This window comes from Pantherophis guttatus, chromosome 2 (assembly GCF_059756535.1).
Source record: "Pantherophis guttatus breed Tessera chromosome 2, ASM5975653v1, whole genome shotgun sequence".
Taxonomy (NCBI): domain Eukaryota; kingdom Metazoa; phylum Chordata; class Lepidosauria; order Squamata; family Colubridae; genus Pantherophis; species Pantherophis guttatus.
The window spans coordinates 220,108,463-220,128,095 of NC_142064.1; the positions used below are offsets into that span (position 1 = coordinate 220,108,463).

The following is a 19,633-nucleotide window of genomic DNA, read 5'->3' on the forward strand; positions in this document are numbered from 1 at the left end:
TGAGAAGCCAAGAAGCCTTCCAACTGATCGGCTAGAACCGATCCGCTCTTTGTAAATCGCTCAGTAGTGGTAGATTGGCAACTGAGGCCAAGCTGCCTGAAAGCGGTTTCCGATGCTCTCGGGGGTGGCAGAGCGGCAAAAAACTGTTTAAACTCTTGCTACGGTGCTTCAAAGGGCCTCCCTACAGCTGATCAGCAGTAAAAGGCACTCCAGGGCACTCCAAAAACAAATGGGTAAACCGGCGCGCTCCAAAAACAAATACATAGACCGGAACACTCCAAAAACAAATGGGTAGACCGGTACGGCTCTGCAAGCAGTTAAAAGCCTGGTAGACCAGTACTTCTGCTAAATCCTAAAGAATTGCTTGTCACATGACCATCAAACCACACCCACAAAATAAGCCACGCCCACAGAACCGGTAGTAAAAAAACTTAGAACCCACCCCTGCCTACCTGAAATGGAAGGTCAGCCTGCAGGACAACCTCCCCCTAAGGGTACCTGCCCAGCCCACCAGAGCAGGTAGCAGGTACTGGCTCCAGATCCCTTTCCTTAAACATTGCAACTTTGCAGGTCTTTGGAAGTGTAACTTTTCCATTGCAGCTCCTGACCTATGGAGCACCATCCTCCTTCAGCTCCAACAAACCTCCCATCCTTTTAACCTTCCAGAGAGTATTTAAGACCTGGCTCCACTCCCAAGCATTGGGATAGGGTGAGGTCAGAGCAGAATGAGAATATTTTGGTCTGCATCAAGAAGTGTGGTTGTGGCACCAGATTTTTCTGTTCTTGGATGTATTCTTTCTTTTGCTTTTATTGTTGCATACATTGTTTCATTCGTGGGTTGTAAGCCACCCAGAGTTTGCTTTTAAGATGGGCAGCTATATAAATGTTTTTTAAAAAAAAATAAATTCAACATTTCCCTCACTAATCCTCCAACCCTTGGGCTAGCAGCTGCCACAATACTTACTCAATCTCCTACTCCCAAAGTAGGGCAAACCCAGAGCGCTAGCAGTCCAGCAGGCAGATCTCCAGAAAGTCAAATCTGATAGCCAGCCAGTGGATCATCTTCCAAAATAAACTGGGCAGGCTCGAAGCACTGTCAAAGTAGTACTAGAAAATATTCCTATAATTTCTATTTTCTTAGCGTCTACTTATAATCTCTAGTATTAAGTTTATAGTAACATGGCATCTTGGTGTCAACAAGATATTTTCTTTGTCATTCTTCATCTGAAATTCCCTCATGAGTTGTCAAACCTGTACAGATATATCTGTATATACTTGGATTTTTCTTTGATCAGTTGAGTCTGGATGGTTTCTTAAAACCTAGGACTTAAATAAGCTTTGCAGTTCAAAGAAAACAGAAAAAAGTTCTTAAATGTATTTGTCCTTAACATACAAATAAGAATCTGAAATTTGATAGATTCTTTAAAGGAGCACTGTATGAAATTCAAGAAACATCCATTCTGATTTGCAGGAAGAGGAAGGGAAGTTTTTTTTTCCCCTTTACTAATCGTAACTGTTTCTATCCCATAATAATTGTTGTCAAAACCACGCCAATCCGCAAAGCGCTATCATATTTGCCCCTACAATTTGAACAAGATCATTTGTATTAACATTTGTCCAGCTCACCTATTGGAACCCAATGGGAATTTTTAAAAAAATGTAAAAACATTAATTTTTCATTATTATGCAAAGTATTTTGATATGCACTTAAACTTCACATCAATATAACGGACGGTTGTAGCTAATCAAGTCATATGTTGTCAGCTTTTGATTAAAATGGGTAATCTGGTAAGCAATCAATGTTGAAAGGAAAATTTGAAGGGATTTGAAGTTATTCACAAAGACTTGACTGATTAGTGCAGCTGATTGATTTTTGACTAGTTGTTCCTGACGGCTATTGATACCCCATTGTTTGTAAATGAAGCATTACTTCCTGTCTAGCTAGTTGAGGCAGCTTCACGGTCAAACATAAAGGAGCCACTTTTCAGAGAGTAAACTGGATGTTTGGTAAAGGAGGTCAGTGATGGTCCTCCTCCTAGGAGATGGAGAGAACTATTATAGTATTATGGCTGTAGATTGTGCGATGTTTGCTTTTAAAGACAGCAAGAACTACACCTGTTGCAAGTGCAGGTAGGTTATCCTTCTTGAAAAGAAAAAGAAATGGCTAGAGGTAAACCTATCTACATTCCAACTTATCAATGGAGATAAGAAATTCTTGGATTGAACATAGAACATAGTTCTTACAAGGAAACAACAATACCAAGACATCTTTCTGGATGAATAGATGAAGTGTCCCAAAAGTCAAAAGAGCTCTTTTCCTTTGAAGCCCCAAACAGATGCAGAAACGTATTGTACATAATGTTTTTTGACTCCTAAACAAAGAAAGGAAGATTGAGGAGAAGACTGTTTGGGTTGTGTGGAAAGAACAACTCCTAACTCTGCCCAGAAGAAAGGAAAGCCATATATTGGTTGGTAGTGATTCCCTACTAAAACAGATTGATGCAGACATCTTTTGAACTCACATTCAGGATACTATGAAAAGTCTTCCAACCACAAGGAAATAAATAACCTGGATGAGAGGTTAGAAAATATGAAGGTAAATTTTGTGAACATCACAAAGTTAAGGGATTATTAATTATAGAGATGCTATTGAGTACTGTACACTCAGTTGTGAGCTGGATTCAAGTCCATCTGATTTGTGTCCACCATTCTAAACTTTTCCTTGCACCCCCCATCAACCCACAAATATAAAGTTTAGCCTTACAGACATCAGTCAGTGGACCCAGGAAATAGCTGGATATTAAGCAGGAACCATAAAAAGTTATAAAGTCTATTAATTTTAGCAGAGAATGGGTGTGTTGGTGGGCACATGCCCAAGGAAGTATTTGGCCCAGTAAAGAAGGTACCTAAGTTGCTTCTTTATTTTTGGTGAGCTCCCTTCAAAATCAGGGATCTCTTGTGACCTATCTTGTCACAAGGAGCTTCCTGCTTAGTAAGTAAAAATAATTGCCAAATAATTTTGCAGAAATTTCCTTGTAATTTTATTTCCTGAGCTTTACTGGAATCAGATTAGAAAAATCTGTCTTCCCCCCCCCCCCAAGACTCACTTGGAAAAAATAGATAATTTCTGAACCAAGTACAAGGGAGCTCACCCATGACTAGTCCTGTTTCTCTTCCATCCAAAATCCATGACTAACTATATTCCTTCTTGAAAAATACTACTAAAATGGAATTGCTGGAAAGTCTAATGTTTTCATTTGTAACACACCACAGAAAGGGTTTAAGTTAAAGATTATAGTTTACATAGGGAGGGGATCATTTTTAAACACAAGGTGACTATTATTGTCATAATATTTTCAGCTAAGTTGTTAGAAATATATGGGAGGAATTATTTGGATTAAGAAAACCGATTAAAATTGGAGTACATTTCAGCCAAATTTAGGAAGTCAAATGTTATTGTAAATTGGCTCTTATTTGGGCAAGGATTTAAACCAGATAATAAATCTTTTCATCTATTAGCAGTGTTGAATTGATGAAATGGAAGAACACATAATTTTACAGCTTTTGCAATAATAATAGTGTTGCATGGCAAAGAGTGTGAGGTTTCAATAAGCACGTCACAGGCTTTCAACTATAAAACTACAAAATCTTAATTTGGGGGGGGGAAATCTGGCCTGGTTAATTTGGGTTTGAAAACCTATTTGTTTCCACATTTACTAAAGTTCTATTTTTTAACATTTGTAATTATAGTTTTGTAAGAATTTTATGGAGAAATCCTAACAGTAGACAAAATAAAATTTGTGCTACTGTCAGTGCATGGGGAAGTCTTAGCTGCATGGAGAAGTCTTAGCTGTTTGGATCGATCTCTAGATCCATTTTTTTCCCCCAAGGAAATGATAGGATACTATATTTTCCCTGTGACCGACATCTAATTTGTTCCCAGTGAATGCAGTGGAAAGGATAAAAATAGCAAACTCTCATTGTATTACATAGCAGTAGAGAACTAATTTTGCCAGCAGACAATATTGACTTTGTGTTCTAAAATATTTTTTAATTAGACATTACTCTGAAATCCTATCTCAAATCTACCTTTTCTTTTGTAGAAGGCAATTTAGCCAGGATACATTGACAGAAAAGTATAGGAAAAAAAGCAGAAATTAATTTTGATCATGTACTATATAATTCTGCTGCTCTATGAATTGAGGAGAGATTCATATATTTTAAAACCAGTTATATAATTTATTAAAAGGAATCCCAAATATCACTATTATTCCCATAGAAACTCCACAATATTCTTTTCTGCATTGCCTCCCAGCAGTTTCATCTTTCATCAAATGTTTTATTACTTTTATTTTTAAATTTATTCACCCTCCTGAAGGCCTCTTGTTTAGCCAAGTTTACCTACTTCCAAAATACTTTAAAATGTCCATAAAAAGTACTTTGCATTATCTTTGCTTTAACCATTCCTTATTCTCCTTAACTACACTGTATACATAACATACAGTATCATTCTCTCATTCTCACTTTTTGCTCCAATCTTTTTCTTATATACATTTCTTTTTTATCCACAATCACAATCAAATATATAAAGAAGTGACTTAAAACTTGCATCACAAGTATAAACAAATTTAGTAACTCTTCACCCTCTCTAAAGTTATTCTTATCTTTAAACAAATCAATTAAGCATCATCTTTTCAGTCCTGGTGTCATCAGAAAATTCATTAAAAAGTTACTAGAAGTAACAACACATCTTATTTTAACTTTGATCAAATAAACTAGCTTTGCATTCTTTCCTTTTACTTCTAACAGGATTTATATTTAATTCATTCAAATCTTGTCATAGGATTTGACTTCATTTCTCTTTTTTCCTATTGCACAAAATTCTTCAAGGCTTTAACAACCCTCTTTTTGTAAACCCAATAAGAAAAAAAAATCCAGGTCATTCTCTTGGTTTGTCATTTGTATTTTCATTTTAAATTTATATTCTCTAGGAGTTATAAATCCATTTTCAATGCCAACTGTATCCTGTCATATTTTTTTTTCTTTTACATCTGATATTTCTTTAATAACAACTTTTGGACATAGTCCATCCATAGAGGCAGACCTCATTAATGACATTGTTAATATTATGGCTACTATTTTCTGATTTCATTCTTTGAAAGTCTCTTTCAATATTTTAATTGTTAGAACATTTGCACTACATCTTGTAGACTTGTATATCTTTCTTCTACCTAAAATCTGTAGTCCTCTCTACTGTCCATTTTTGAAATCATGAAATTATTTGTGTAATTTTTTGTAAAAATCAAAACAGGATCTATTTCCCATTAGAAGCTGTTTTTAACTTTATAATTAATTTGAAAGTCTTATTTTAAAAGTTTAAATAATTCCAATTTTATCTGGATGCTTAGTCCATTTATAACTTTCTAGAATCAAAATCTTATGTTGTTTATTTCAGATTTCAATTATTTTAAGGCAGACTCACCTAGCATTTATAAAGTTATCGTTCCAAAGCACTCTGTTAGCTTAAAAATGAGAATTTCCAAAAGTGCTTTGCTAGAAAGATTTGCAAGCTTAGTACCCTTTAAAAGACTCTGCCATGATTGCAAGCAAGATGACTAACCTCATAGTCTCTCTGCATTTAAACACCATGGAAAGCTGCTGTCTGTTTACAAAGAGCAGCTGTCTGGAACGCAGGTAGATGATCTGCCCTCTCTTAATCCAGAGAGGTTCCAAGAACCACTTTATTCACTAGTTCCTTGGTTTTTGCTGTGGTTGTCAACTCCATTTTGGTAGAGCCATCTTTGGTTCCGCTGAAGTCCATAACATCAGCCTCATTCAGACCTATTATCTTTCTTTAACCCTCACAGATACACAAGTATATCTTTTTTTAAAGATTTCTTCTCTCTCATTGCAAACTGCAGGACATGGAATAGTGAATTTAAATTACAGGAAGGCAGATTCTAATTAAACATTAGAAGGGAAAAAAAACCTGCCTGACTGTGGAACCAATTACCTAGAGAGGTAGGGGTTTCTTACTTCACGAGAGGGTGTTCAAATAAAGGCTAAAAAACCATTTAAGGAAGATATTTTCACTTGGATTCCTGACCGAGGCCCCTTCCAATATACGACTGGGTAATTATTATAGATCTATTCAATTCCAGTTCCAGCCCCTGGTTGACAGATAATGATCAGACTAGAAATTGCTTCTTCTTTCCCAGTTAAAACAAGCAAATTCAGTGCTCAGCAAAGCTGGGCCAGCTGGCTAAAAATGTGCTTTCACTGCCTATTTCAAACACGAATTGTCCATAAGATATACCCTGTTTCCCCCAAAATAAGACATCCCCTGATAATCAGCCCAATCAGGCTTTTGAGTGCATGGCAATAAGGCCAAACACTTATTTCAGGGTTCAAAAAAATATAAGACAGGGTCTTATTTTCAGGGAAACACGGTATCTATTCACTGAATTATGCTGAACTTCAGCTACTGTCTTAATAATTTCTTTTGTTTTTAATTGCTTAAAACTGATCCATTCCTTCTTTTATTTGTTTTTTTTTTAAAATAGCCTAGCAATGTAACGTTCAATCAGGGTTTTTTTTAAAATGTGAATTAGAAATCTAGCCAGAAGTCTGGAAAATACATTAGGAGGATTGGAAACCAAAACAACAGATATCTGCATGTTGAATGGTTGAAGTTTGTTCCACTCCATTACGGTTTGGGTTTTGCAACTGATAATTATGTGAGTAACAGATATTTGAATAGAGACTGTACATCATTTTCCACATTATGAATTGTGAATATATGTGTGCACATTTTGTTTTGTGACTTAAACCAATAGAAGAAAATTCAGAATTAGACAGCTGTGAGATGAAATCCCAGCAAAACTAAACCACTAAAACTAACTAACTAACCACTAAAACGGCCAGAGAAAATAGAATGCTTGAGGTTAGCTACCTATCTAGATTATACTAGGGAAAGATTATTTCAACAGGTGCGAAAGAAATCTAACTAAACCAAAGATATCTATGACCCCAGCAGTTGTTCAGACATTATAGCCATGATTCCAACAAGTACTTTGAGTTATTTGATGGTTTAGGTTCATGTCTGGGAGTTGCTTTACAAACTTGTTTTGCAATAGCATACTTCTTCCTCCCTTACATCAATATCTAGTACCAAAACTCATGTTGTCATGACCTTTAACTCACTGAAATGGTGCATCATGGGGCAACAGTTTTTGAACCAAGGTACCTCAGAATGGAGTAACTTATAGAATGTGTCTAAAATCTGGACGTAGCTCCTATTCCACCACTCTTTTGCCCACTCATGGTCATTCTGTTTCTCTGTTTAGGTAAGGAAATATTTCTGAAATGATCCAAACATGCATGGGTTGTCTAATGATGCAATGAATTGCTTTTGTAATACATATCCTTGAAGGTACTCGTCCTGCGTAAAAACCCAGAAGATTGAGCAAATGTACAGATTATCCGCCATACACTTCTTTATTATTGCTCAAAAGAGAATAGATCCATTTATATCATTTGTTGTCAAATATTATGGAAATCTCTGTCCTTTTCTTTTCCTGCTGATATCTTTCCTCTTATTTTGAATTCCTTGAACTAGTATTAGAATGACCTTGGTTAACCCACATTTTACTTGGTACTATATTCAGACAGTGGTTTCCAGTGAAGATAATTATCAGTTTTTACGACTTCCAACGTGTTAATCTGCATCCTGAAGGATCTAAATCATTGCTATTTTCCAAGGACTATTTGTTCTTGTTTAGAATTGCTCCATGATGGTTTCAATGATTAAAAAAAAAAACCTGTGACAGTCTCCCTTTTTAATAAGGTGATGTAGATGGATACAAGAGATTCTCCACCACATCATACTTGAGTGGATCATTTTTCTAGTACAGCAAGAAGTTTCTAACAAGATTTTTCATCCATTGAATTTTTCCAGAATTGATTTTCTGTGATGACATTATGTGAAAACCTAGCTGTCTGGAGGAGACTATAATGCTGGGAAAGGTGAAAGGAAAGAGCAGGACAACTATCAGCAAGGTGGATGCATTCAATTAAAGTCATGATGGAAGCACTGCTGGAAGACCTGAAAGACTAAGTTAGGGACAGATCACCATGAAGAAAATCTATTTGGTCACTTAGAGCCAGCAGTGCCTTAATGGCATATAATCAATCTATAAATCAATTTGGTGTAGTGATGAAGGTGGTAGCCTAGAAACCGGAAGACTAGGCCTTCTTTTGACTGGTAACTTCTCAGTCCAACTTATCTCACAGGAAAGTTGTTGTGGAGAAAATGGGAAGGAAGAGGTATATTCTCCACCTTGAGTTGACCAACACCCACAATATTAACCATGCTGAAAACGTTGAAGTTCAGAAACATATTGTAGACTGCATGTTTCCCATCCATCCTCTCTTAATTTAAATCCTTTGCATATTATTGAAAATATCTGGGATAATAACCTGGAGAAAAAGAGAACTTTCTTTTTTGATTAATTACACCAGGGGTGTCAAACTCAAGGTCTGGGGACTGGATCCAGCCCACGGGGTGCTTAGATCTGGCCTGTGGAGCTGTCCTGGAAACAGCAAGGCCTGGCCCGCAGTGCCTCTGCTAGCAAAAACAGAGTTCAGGAGCCCATTTTCTCTGGCAGAGCACCCAGGCCACCAGAGGCATGCCGATACAAGTGACATTGAGCTGGCCGGGCCCCTGAGGTCAAACACAACCCTAATGCAGCCCTCAATGAAATTGAGTTTGATAATCCTGAATTACACAATGGAGACTGTAGATATCACTACACTAACTATATATTTCTTATACAACTGATAGTGATAATTACTATGAACGAACATGGAATTGACTTTGTACATAACTTAGACATTGACATGACATTTTTGTGCCTAATTAGGCTACAGGAATGGAGAAGCAGCCCACACTTCATTAAATTATGCACAGATGGAATCTAAGATAAGAATGTCTGAAATTGCACTACCGGTACTATATTCATTCACAGAAGGCCTGAATGATCTGTGTGTGGTCTTTTTACATTGTAATGCCAAAAAAGTTCTCTCATCCTCAGATTTATTAGTGTTGGGCAAATAAACATATTATTATTGTAATAGGGGTGTTCAGAGTATGCTATATTTGATTTATTTTATAGTTGCCAGCATATACCGGTAATTTCACCTATTTCCCCCCATTGATCGTTGTAATTATTGTCTTTATTTCCCTTTTTATTATTATATGTTGCTAATCATTGACCAAATAAATAAATAAGTAAAGCTATCCTAGGAAGGAATAAGTGAATAAACCTAAGCTAAGATGCTGATGACTTGTCAGAATAATGGTGGGAATCAGTGGTGGGTTGCCCCCATTTCGGACTGGTTCACAAGAACTGGTAGTAAAACTGGCAGGAGGCCCCGCCCACCACCCTGGATGTCATCATCAGCGATCTGCGCATGCGCAGAAGCTTCTGCACATGCGCAGAAGCAAGGCGCGCGCATGAGCGAAGCGAGCGTGCACGCGTGATCCCGTTGTGAACCGGTAGTAAAGGTAAGTAGAACCCACCCCTGGTGGGAATCCAATTCATTGGGGTTTGTGACCCTAGATTGTTACCTGGGATCGATTGTATCCAGATGCATAATGACTAATGGATCAGGGAAGATATATGCACCTTACTGGAGCAAACCATATTAGACAGAGGTGTAAGTTGTTCCTTTCTATGTGCTGATGTTTGTTGTTTGTCTTTGTATATATGAAACTTTGGAGAAAAAACTCAGTTGAACAACTCTGGGGTTAAGGATCAAAAATCCATATATTTCTCTTTTGAGTCCTTATACAAAACATAGATTTTAAAGCAACATGTGCAAAAAAACCTCTCTCTCTCTTTTTTTTTTTTTGGAAGATTCCTAAACCTTGGAAAGAAATGTTAAACACTAAGATAAATTATCATGTATTTTTTGTTTCTTTAAAACAATAACAGATATTTAAGGAAATGGAATGCAATTAATTCTTGAATGAACCCAGGTGAAACTGATATGGACCAGAAACAACATGAGCCATCCCTCCCTGTCTTTAAAACCTTACAAGTCAGGAATCTGGCTGGAGTAATAAGTGATTTTGTAGGCGATTTAGAAGAAGATTTTTAAAATGGGTTTCTTATAAGCCGAATAGCTTACTGAGATGCTAAGATTGCCAGGATCAGATTCTTTCTAGAGCACTATGCACATATAATTGAAAATAAGATTCCAAGAAAGCAAGATTCCCCCATGTACCTTATATATTTTGACAAAGCAGGATGTTGCTTAAAACCATATCCCACAAGCTGGAAGAGCTTGTACCCCTTCTGGTTCCTTCAAATGGGTAGTCAGCTTTGCCTTATCTGGTGCCTTCCAGGAGTTGGCTTGTGCTGATAGAGATTGGATCAGTTATCCCATATATAATTTTAACATAATATATTATTAAGTCATTATAGTTCATCCACAGCACAGGCAGTTTGGGACAAAATGTCTCCTGATCAGTGTCATTTATGTTAGATTTCCTCCTATGCTTAAATGTCCCTGGGAACACTTCCAAATATGGGGCAGTCCACATCATTTAAGAGTCCAGCCAAAACTCTGGTGTTTAATCCCTTTTTATTCCCCCTCCCAAATTAACCTTCTTCAAACACCATGTGTAGTTCCAGCAAATGGTAACTCTGTCAATTGCTGGATATTGTCCCTTTCCAGGCATCTTACGAGCTAATTTTACATGCAAAGTTGCTGTTGAAAATGCTGCAACCTATGTGATTGGCTGATGGCCCTTCCTGAAAGGGCTACTCTGGAACTGTATTTTATTCCCCTGCAGATCAGATAAATATTTATAACTTTCTGAGATATCTTCATATTTAAAACAAAACTCTAATACTGTGTTAAGGAATGTTCCTCTTTTCCTTTTATTGGCCCCTTTCTCTTCCCTCCCCACAAATCCACAAAGCCACAGATGCTTCATTACACTGATGTCAGTTGTGCTACGAGGTCCAGCTGTTTGTAGACGTTGCTAGAAAGTTCAAACCTAGTGTGTTAGACTGTAAATGCACATTGTGTTTATCATCATCGTATTACAGATCCCAGTAAGTGTAATTTTAATGGGGGTTCAGTAAGTTTAAAAACCCCAAGAGCATTTAATCTTCCTCTTAGTGCTCTTTTAATTGCAGTTTCCCCTGTTGTTTCTTTCCCAGAGCCAGTTCAAAGGATTCTGCGTCCCTTACAAATCTTCCCCCTCCTTCAGTTTTCTGTGATTTTTGGAAAAAGCAGAGCATTTTCTTAGTAAGACAATATGTATTTTAAGTAAAGACGTCTGAGTGGAAATATGCCTTTGTCCACATCTACACATCGTCAAGTCCTCATTTAACTTCATGCTTTCCTGCCAGACCACTGAAATCGTCTGTTCTGGATTCAGTGGTGTTATATGTCATGACATGTTACATGGAACTGATTTAAAGATTAATACAAAAATAGAGTTCTTTACTACATACATAGGGAAGTGTCAGGACAGTAGCGTAAAAGAATATTGAACTACACTTCTGAAACATGTCATTGCCCACAAGGACATCTCCTTTTCAACCTGGAAAAGAATGACCTCAGTGGAGCTTTAGATATCAGATGAAGTGACTCAACTAATGATATAGGCAACTTATCAGTGTGGGGGGGGATCTGTTTCAGCCTATTTATTTTATGTAATGAAACCACAGATAGTAAGATCTTGTAGGGAAACAAAGTCATTTAAGGAAGAAGCACATCTGCTATCTTGCCCATTTATAAAGCACTCAAAAAGTATTAAAGATGTGCTCCTTCAAATGGAACCTCTCACACAAGCTTGTGGATGCATGGAACGCTTTCAGTAATGATGTTTAGTTTGTAATTTACCCACTGCAAATGTGGAAAACATGGGTTTGGAACTTGAATAATAAGGGCCACCTATTGTGCCAAAAAAAAAAAAAAACTTATTCCAGAAATATGAAAATAAATCACCGTATTTCAAAAAGATGTTTGTGATTAAACATCCTTATGGGTCAACACAGAGACTAACAGTGCAGTTGTCTGCTTCAGATACATTCTAAAGGATCCCATTCCCTATCTTCTTGCCCTACACCATTCTTACTAAGAGAAGAGGAGGAATATCTTTGGAGATAGTTAGCCATCCAGGCAGTGGTGGGATTCAGCCTATTTGCACCACTTTGGGAGAACCGGTTGTTAACTTTCTGAGCAGTTTGGCAAACTGGTTGATGGAAGAAATCATTAGGGCAGAGAACTGGTTGTTAAATTACTTGAATCCCACCACTGCATCCAGGTCATGGTTGTTCCAAGGTGCTTTCAAAAAGGTTTTTACCACTTCCAAAGTGCTAATCTGAATCAGGGCTGTCAAACTCACATCAACATGGTGGCATCATGTGATGTATTGGGACTTTTCTCCCCTTTGCTAAACCGGGCGTGGGCATGGCCAGAGTGTGATGCATCCAGCCTCTGGGCCAGGAGTTTGTCAGCCCTGATCTAAATCATTACTGTTTTCCAAGGACTATTTGTTCTTGTTTAGAATTGCTCACCTGCTGGTTGCAAGAGGATTAAAAAAACAACCCTGTGGACAGACTCCCCTTTTTTCTACAGTGATGCAGATGGATACAAGAGATTCTCCACCACATCATTCAAAATATTCAAGTGGACCATTTTTCTACTACAACCAGAAGTTTCTAATAAGATTTTCTATCCACTGATTTTTATTTTTTTATTTTTTCTGGCATTTTTTAAAATTGATGACATCCTATGAAGACCTAGCTTTTTGAAAGCACCTATAGGAGAAGAGGAGGAACAAATCCTGTTCTGCAAAGCAAAGTTAATTCAAATAACATTGAAATGAACCCATGCTTGTATATCTGCATATCTGCATCAGGGGCTGGTAAGAGTCAATCTTGGCTGGATTGTGCTCAAATTTTAATATGTAGGATGTTATATGAAATTTTGCACAATAAAATTTACTTCATATTTAATTAGTAAAGAGGAAAAAAAGAGATAGGTAAGTAACTGCCTAAATTGGGTTAAATCAGTCCATGTGCAGTATCAAGTTGCCACAAATAATTTTATTGTAGTATTCTACAAATAATTATCTCAGAGGATGATGGAAATCAAAATATAGTAATAAGAACAGGTGAAGAATGAATCTTCCTATGTTTATTTCTCCTTTCAAGTTCTATAGGAGCATGACATTTTGGCCCATGCTTGATTCTTTGTTAGTTTTCTCTTAGTGATTATTATATTAATTATTTATTCTTTGCCAACAGGTCCTTTGTTATCCAACAAATTCAAAATAGCAATCTCTTCATGGTAGTAGTAAGTAATGAATGTGACTGTGAGTCAGTTTCACCAATTACCATGGAACCAATAGAAATAAGGTATATCCTTTTTTTCTACAATTATGTTAATGTCATACGTTTGGATACAAACATTTAGCAAATGGTTAACTAGCACTTAGTGAAACAATTTGAAATTAGTTAAATCAAGTGATGCTTTAACCCAACCTATTGTTTGTTCAATTATTGCAAATAAAATGAAAATACAAATTTTGGATGTGAGTTAATTATGTAAACAAAGAGAATATCTTCAGGAAAAGTGAAGACATTAGAACATGGAGATGGAAAATTAGATAATCTTTCACAATAGCAGCACACCAAGAATATATTTTTTAGGAAATAACTTGCTTTCTTGGTTTAACAATGCTAGTTTTATTAATGTCCAGATGACTATGCTAGCATGCCAGAGGCAGAGAACAGGAGTGGATTGGTGGGGTAATACAACTATTCTCAGATAATACAAGTGTCAAATATTGGCCTAAATGACTTTTTAAATCACTTTGAATGTGGCAAAATTCAGGATTTAAGCTATATCTTTAACTTCTGTGAACATAACGAATCCCTAAAATGTGAACGCCTAAAGTCTCACAAGATTAGGAGACGTCCAGAATCTTGTCACGGATTTCATCCTGAGGTAAGTGCTTTATCCTAACAACAAAACAACTGCTTTCTTTCACTGATCACACTTCTCTAATTACATCCATTTGCATAAGTTTTTCATATCTTATTTTTTCTATTTTTCCATTATCTCATCTTAGTCTGAATACTATAAATTCAGAATTAGATGGCCAAAATTATTTCTTTTGCCTTTGCTGTGAACATATGATGTTTTTTTCAGATTCTTGCTATATTTACATCTCTGCTTGTATGGCCTGATATTTCTCAGCCCATAGTCTTCATTTGCCAGCTACCTCAATTCTGGTATCCAAAAGTAATCTACTACTATAATACATTCTACCATTTTTACCTATTACTATTCTACATACCCCACAAAACATGTCTGGTGCCACATCTCTTCCTCACTTCCATCCTGCCTAAAAACCACTATTTTTTTTCCTGTGAAACATTTCACACAACTCCCTAGTTCTCATGAGCTATCACAATAAAATTATCAACTAAATCTAAGCATGTGTATGTTAATAATCTAAATTCAGGTTTTCCTATAAACTTTACTATTGTTTTCTTCAGCTTCTGACTCTACTCCTTTCACTTAGATTCCAATTGTAATGATGATAATTAGCAGACTGCCCATTTTATACACGAATTTGTTCTCTATATCTAATGCACTTAACACAGTTAGAACACTTGAATATTTCAGAGTAAATCAGAAATACAGGGCAAGTAAGAATAAACAAATGTAATGATAATACTGTAATTTAACAAGGCTGCGGGCATGATAAACCATGTACTCTTATAAATTGAATTCAAATTTTCCCAAAGTCTTAGCTAGGTTTAGATCAGGGGTGTCAAACTCCTGGTAGTACAGCAGTCTAAAGCACCCTGTTATTAAGACAAGCTGCCTGCAATTACTGCAGGTTCGAATCTCGCCAGGCTCAAGGTTGACTCAGCCTTCCATCCTTTCTAAGGTAGGTAAACTGAGGACCCAGTTGTGGGGGCAATAAGCTGACTTTGTATAAATGTACAAAAGAATGAAGGCTATTGCTTAGCACATTGTAAGCCGCCCTGAGTCTCCAGAGAAGGGTGGCATATAAATCAAATTAAAAAAAAAAAAAAAACCTCACATCGTCGTGGTGTTGTCATGTGATGTATCATGACTTTTTCCCCTTTGCTAAAAAGGGCATGGGCATGGCCAGTACGTGATGCATCTGACCCCTGGTTTAGATTGACTGCCTTTGCTCTCCTCTTTCCTTGGAAACTAGGTGGTGGGGGATCAGGAAAAAAGGAAAACTGGATGGAAAGCATCAACAATAGGACAATTCTCTTTAGTTATGATTGGACAATTATTGATTGGGCAGCAGGATTCCAAATGAATGGAAAGCCTGACCAGTGAGGCATAACCTCTAGCTAAAAGATGAGATCAGTGCTTCTGCTGCAGTTCTTCCATCTGTACAGATTGCTATAGTTCCATTTTGCAAACATACAAAAGAGGTACTGATGTGGCAAATCCTTAAGGAATGAGAAGATTTTCCCTTTAGAGGTTTGAGAAGGAACATGAAGCACATTGGAGAAATGGTTTTCTACTCCCAGCTTCTCACCAGCCTCTGTAGCTGTCTTTTATTAAAAAAATGAAAAACTGGGAAATTCCAAACTTAGAAAGTTCTATATGATATAATTAGGCATCAGAGGAATATCATTGGATTCAGTGTTATTTTGGGCTATAGGTAATCCATGAAGCTGAATCAAGTCTTTCCCACAGTGCTGTAATTCAAAGTTTGTGGCCTTCCTTTGTCTTGAATAGGCACATACTGGTATTGTACAAGTCTTGATAATACTGTTTCCTATCTAAGCAACTGATGATTTCTAAAATGTGTATTTGAATTTTGTATCCACATCTGTTATATTTCCTCTGACTCTGTCTATTGGTGAATGTCTATGGCGATTGTCAGTCATCCATGTCATGGTTGTCCCAACTGGACTTTGTTTTTCCTTGAGAATGTTTTGCTTCTCATCCAACAAGCTTCTTCGGTTCTGACCGAACGGTGGAGGATGGAACATTTATATTCTTATTGCTAATGACCAGATGACTGCAAGGGATATAAATCCTTCCATCCTCCACCATTCAGTCAGAACTGAAGAAGCTACTTATTTGGATATCACTTCTGGATTTTGTGCTTGTGAAGAAAAAAAATGAAACTTTGATCTTGGTTTTGTTGATTCGAAAGATTTGATGTTATAGAAATGGCTAGCTATATATTAATACATAAAAGCAAAAAGTTGAGGTTGGAGTGTATTTATCTTGTACTGTGCTAGGAAGAGTTGAAAGTCAATGCGCCCTTTTCTTTTCTTTTCTTTTTCTCTTCTCCCTTGTATTTCACACTCCTTTTTCCCATTCCCTTTCCTTCCATTAATTTCCTATTTTCTTTTTTTGTATTTTATACAATAAAAATAAAAAATGATTGGAGGGAAAAAAGAACTGAAGAAGCTTCTTGGATGAGAAGCAAAACATTTTCAAGGAAAAACAAAGTCCAGTTGCCGTTTGAAAAAGCACCTTTGGTACTGTTGGTTGATTTATTTATTGAAATGCAATTATTTTTTCCCCTTCATCTGTATTTATTTTATCTCTAGGAGAATGCTAGAGAATGTGGTGGCGTTTCAGGCCTGAATGCTAAGCCTACCCTTCTTGTGCTATCTCTGCTGTGGGTCATTTTCTCAAGGTGACACTGGCTGATCCATGATGGCCTGTTAAAAATCTATGGATAAACTGTGAACTGAGAAATGGTGCAACTAGAAGACATGAAATAAGTCAAAACATCAGCATTTCATGATTTTAAACAATGGGATGATACAAACTCTAAATTATGTAAATAAAAGACATTTATCTTTTCTTTCTTTTTTTTTCTTTTTTCTTTTTTCTTTTTTTTTTGCACATCATGCAAATATGGATTTGCCATACAATAATCACCATTCATCAAGAACAGAGCCTCTTCAGTAGATAGATACAAATGGTCATTACTTTCCGCTTTACCCCATGGAAACAATTTAAAACTCTGTACTTTTTAAATAAAGTATATTAAAATTGAAATGTTTTAGTGGATGATTTATCTGACATGGCCATTAATTGTATTTAACTATAAATAAATATTTTATTTATACTTATTTAAATATGTATGTGTTTATTTATGGGATCAGAGAAAGATATTAAGAGAAGATAACACCGAGCATAATCAAACGGGTTTCAACTAGGTTTTAATAAAGATAAGTGGGATTCCGTAGCAGAAGAAGTAGACAAGAAAAGAAGTTCATGATGGGAGAGAGTTCCTAAAGAAAGAGAGGCTAAAAACATAATTGCAAACTATTCCAGTGAGGAGAGCAAAAAATGGAGAATATGTCATCCAGTGATGATACAGGGAAAAATGGAAAGGAAGTGGTGAGGCTGTAAAGGAGAATTATAGGCAGACAGTCCAGAGTTTTAGAAGTGCTGTTTAGAAAGTAAAAGTTCAGAATAAGGCCAGGTGAGTGAATAATGATTTTAAAAAGGGTTCTTTTTTTTAAAAAAAAAAAAAGGTAATAAGAAAAGAAAAGGTAGAAAAACATCAATCTATTAGCTCTTCACTGAGGACAGCAAAATGCGAAAAGATAAATGTAGTGAGTATCAGAAGTCAGAATAGACTTTTCAAGAAAAAATCTTGCCACCCCAAAGGTATCCCAATTTTTGATGGAGCGACTCTTTTTATTATATTGTGAGAACACTGGGCATGTACTTTTAGCAAAGCTGTAATATCCCCATGACATTCTGATTAGCAAGGTAATTACATGTGGCTGGATGACATAAGTAAATGAATACCAACCTGGTTTTAAAGTTATACTCAAAGGATACTCATCAATAGTTCCTCATTAGATTGGACAGAGGTATCAAATGAGGTGCCATAAGAATCATTCTGCTCTTCAATATTTTCATTAATAGTTTGAATGAAAAGGTGAAAGGACTGCGCAGAGTTCCAAAAATCACAAAAATGGTTGGGATAATAGCTGAAAAGACAATAATTAAACTTCAAAACAATCATGAGAGGAACAGAGGAACAAAATAAAATATAATAGGAAAAAGTGCAAAATTATTACTTATGAACCAAAAATCAAATGAACAGATATATAGGGTGCATGACTTAGCAACAATGGTTGCCACCAAACAAAAAGAGAGAGAGAGAGAGAGAGATTGGTGTGGTATGGCTGCATAGAAAGCAAATGCAAATTTAGGAAGCATTAACAATTGTACAGTTTCTAAATCTTGGAAAATAATTATTCAGAGAAACAAGTTGAGGTAACGTCAATAAAGACAATCAAGAGACCAGAAATTAAGTCTAATGAAGAGTGACTGAATCAGCTACATTGATTATATGATAACACTTTTGCAATACTTACTAGAAACTGTTCTTTCTTGTTTCAGAGGGCAAGATCCAAAATAATGGAAGTTACAAATTAACAACGGGCAGATAGAAAAAGTTAAGATTCTGCTTTTTTTTTTTTTTTTTTTTGAAGCTTGGGATAGCAACATATCTAGGTGTACATATATTGTTCCTCTCCAGATTAGTAATTTGTATTGTTAAAGTACAAATAGAGTGATTTTTTTAAAATATTTCTAATATGCAGTTTTAGTTCAACAAGTTACACATTTGTATTCCAAGCTTTTTGTAGTTTTTTTGTGGCTTAAATCTTTCCTCTCTTACCTTACAGTATATGGATGCTATCCTCAATCACTGTTTTATTATGTTAACTCTTCCTTTAGGCACATTAGCAGTACTTTCATCTTCTCCTCTTACCTTACAGAAACGAAAGGAGGATTTTTTCCTTTTTCTGAAGCTTGTGGGAAGATATCACTTTGGTCATGTTTTCCTGGTCTGTCTTCTCCAATTTAGGCCCAGTCCTTTCAGCATGGAGTCTGCTCTGGAGATCTTCCTTTCTGATTCTGCTTGTTCCTTCTGACTTCCTCAGTCATTTTTCCTCCTTTTTCCAGTGACCCTCTCCCCCTATGTCTTGTCTGCTTTCCACCAATGATTTAAGTCCTCACTCCTTGATATATACAGCACTCCAGGTCACACAGAAATATGCAGCAAAAACACAACTTTGCTTGACAAATCTGTTCCATATAAATGTGCAGTAGGAGACAGATGTTCATGCTCAAAGATGTCTTAATTAATTAAGAACCTTCTAGCTGAGTACATCACTCTCTTCATGCAAAATGCAAACAGGCAAAAACCTTGAAATCAATTACAATCCAGTCCAAGTACAGCAATTCAAACCCTTTGTCGACCCAACATTATGATTCTGCAACGCCTGCTAAATTCTTCAGTACTTCACATAGGTAAGACAATAGCTACTATAGATGTAAGCTCTCTAAATATGTCACATTGCTTATGGCCTCTGTCTTCTATTTTCTCATATCCTGAACTAAGATAACCTTCAGCCATGCCTCTTTTCAGTTGCCAGGAGTTATGTTCTTTCTTATTTTCAGACTTTTACTGAGTAGCCCAAATGTCTTTTGCAGCTGTCTCCCCCCACACACTCACATACATGCATGCACACACATTCAAACATCTTCCAATGATCAACTCTGATTT

The 19,633-nt window shown here is 36.3% G+C and overlaps 1 protein-coding gene across 3 annotated transcripts in view; it reads left to right on the top strand.

Moving 5' to 3' along the window:
- CACNA2D3 (calcium voltage-gated channel auxiliary subunit alpha2delta 3) overlaps positions 1-17,094 on the top strand; it is a 563,616-nt gene extending 546,522 nt beyond the window's left edge. For all 3 annotated transcript variants that reach the window (XM_060688326.2, XM_060688328.2, XM_060688327.2), the window contains 3 exons: positions 13,329-13,446; positions 13,954-14,031; positions 16,644-17,094. In XM_060688326.2, coding sequence (XP_060544309.2) covers positions 13,329-13,446; positions 13,954-14,031; positions 16,644-16,736 — 289 coding nt within the window. In that variant the 3' untranslated portion in view covers positions 16,737-17,094. The remainder of the gene's footprint in view (positions 1-13,328; positions 13,447-13,953; positions 14,032-16,643) is intronic.
- The last annotated feature ends 2,539 nt before the right edge of the window (positions 17,095-19,633 follow it).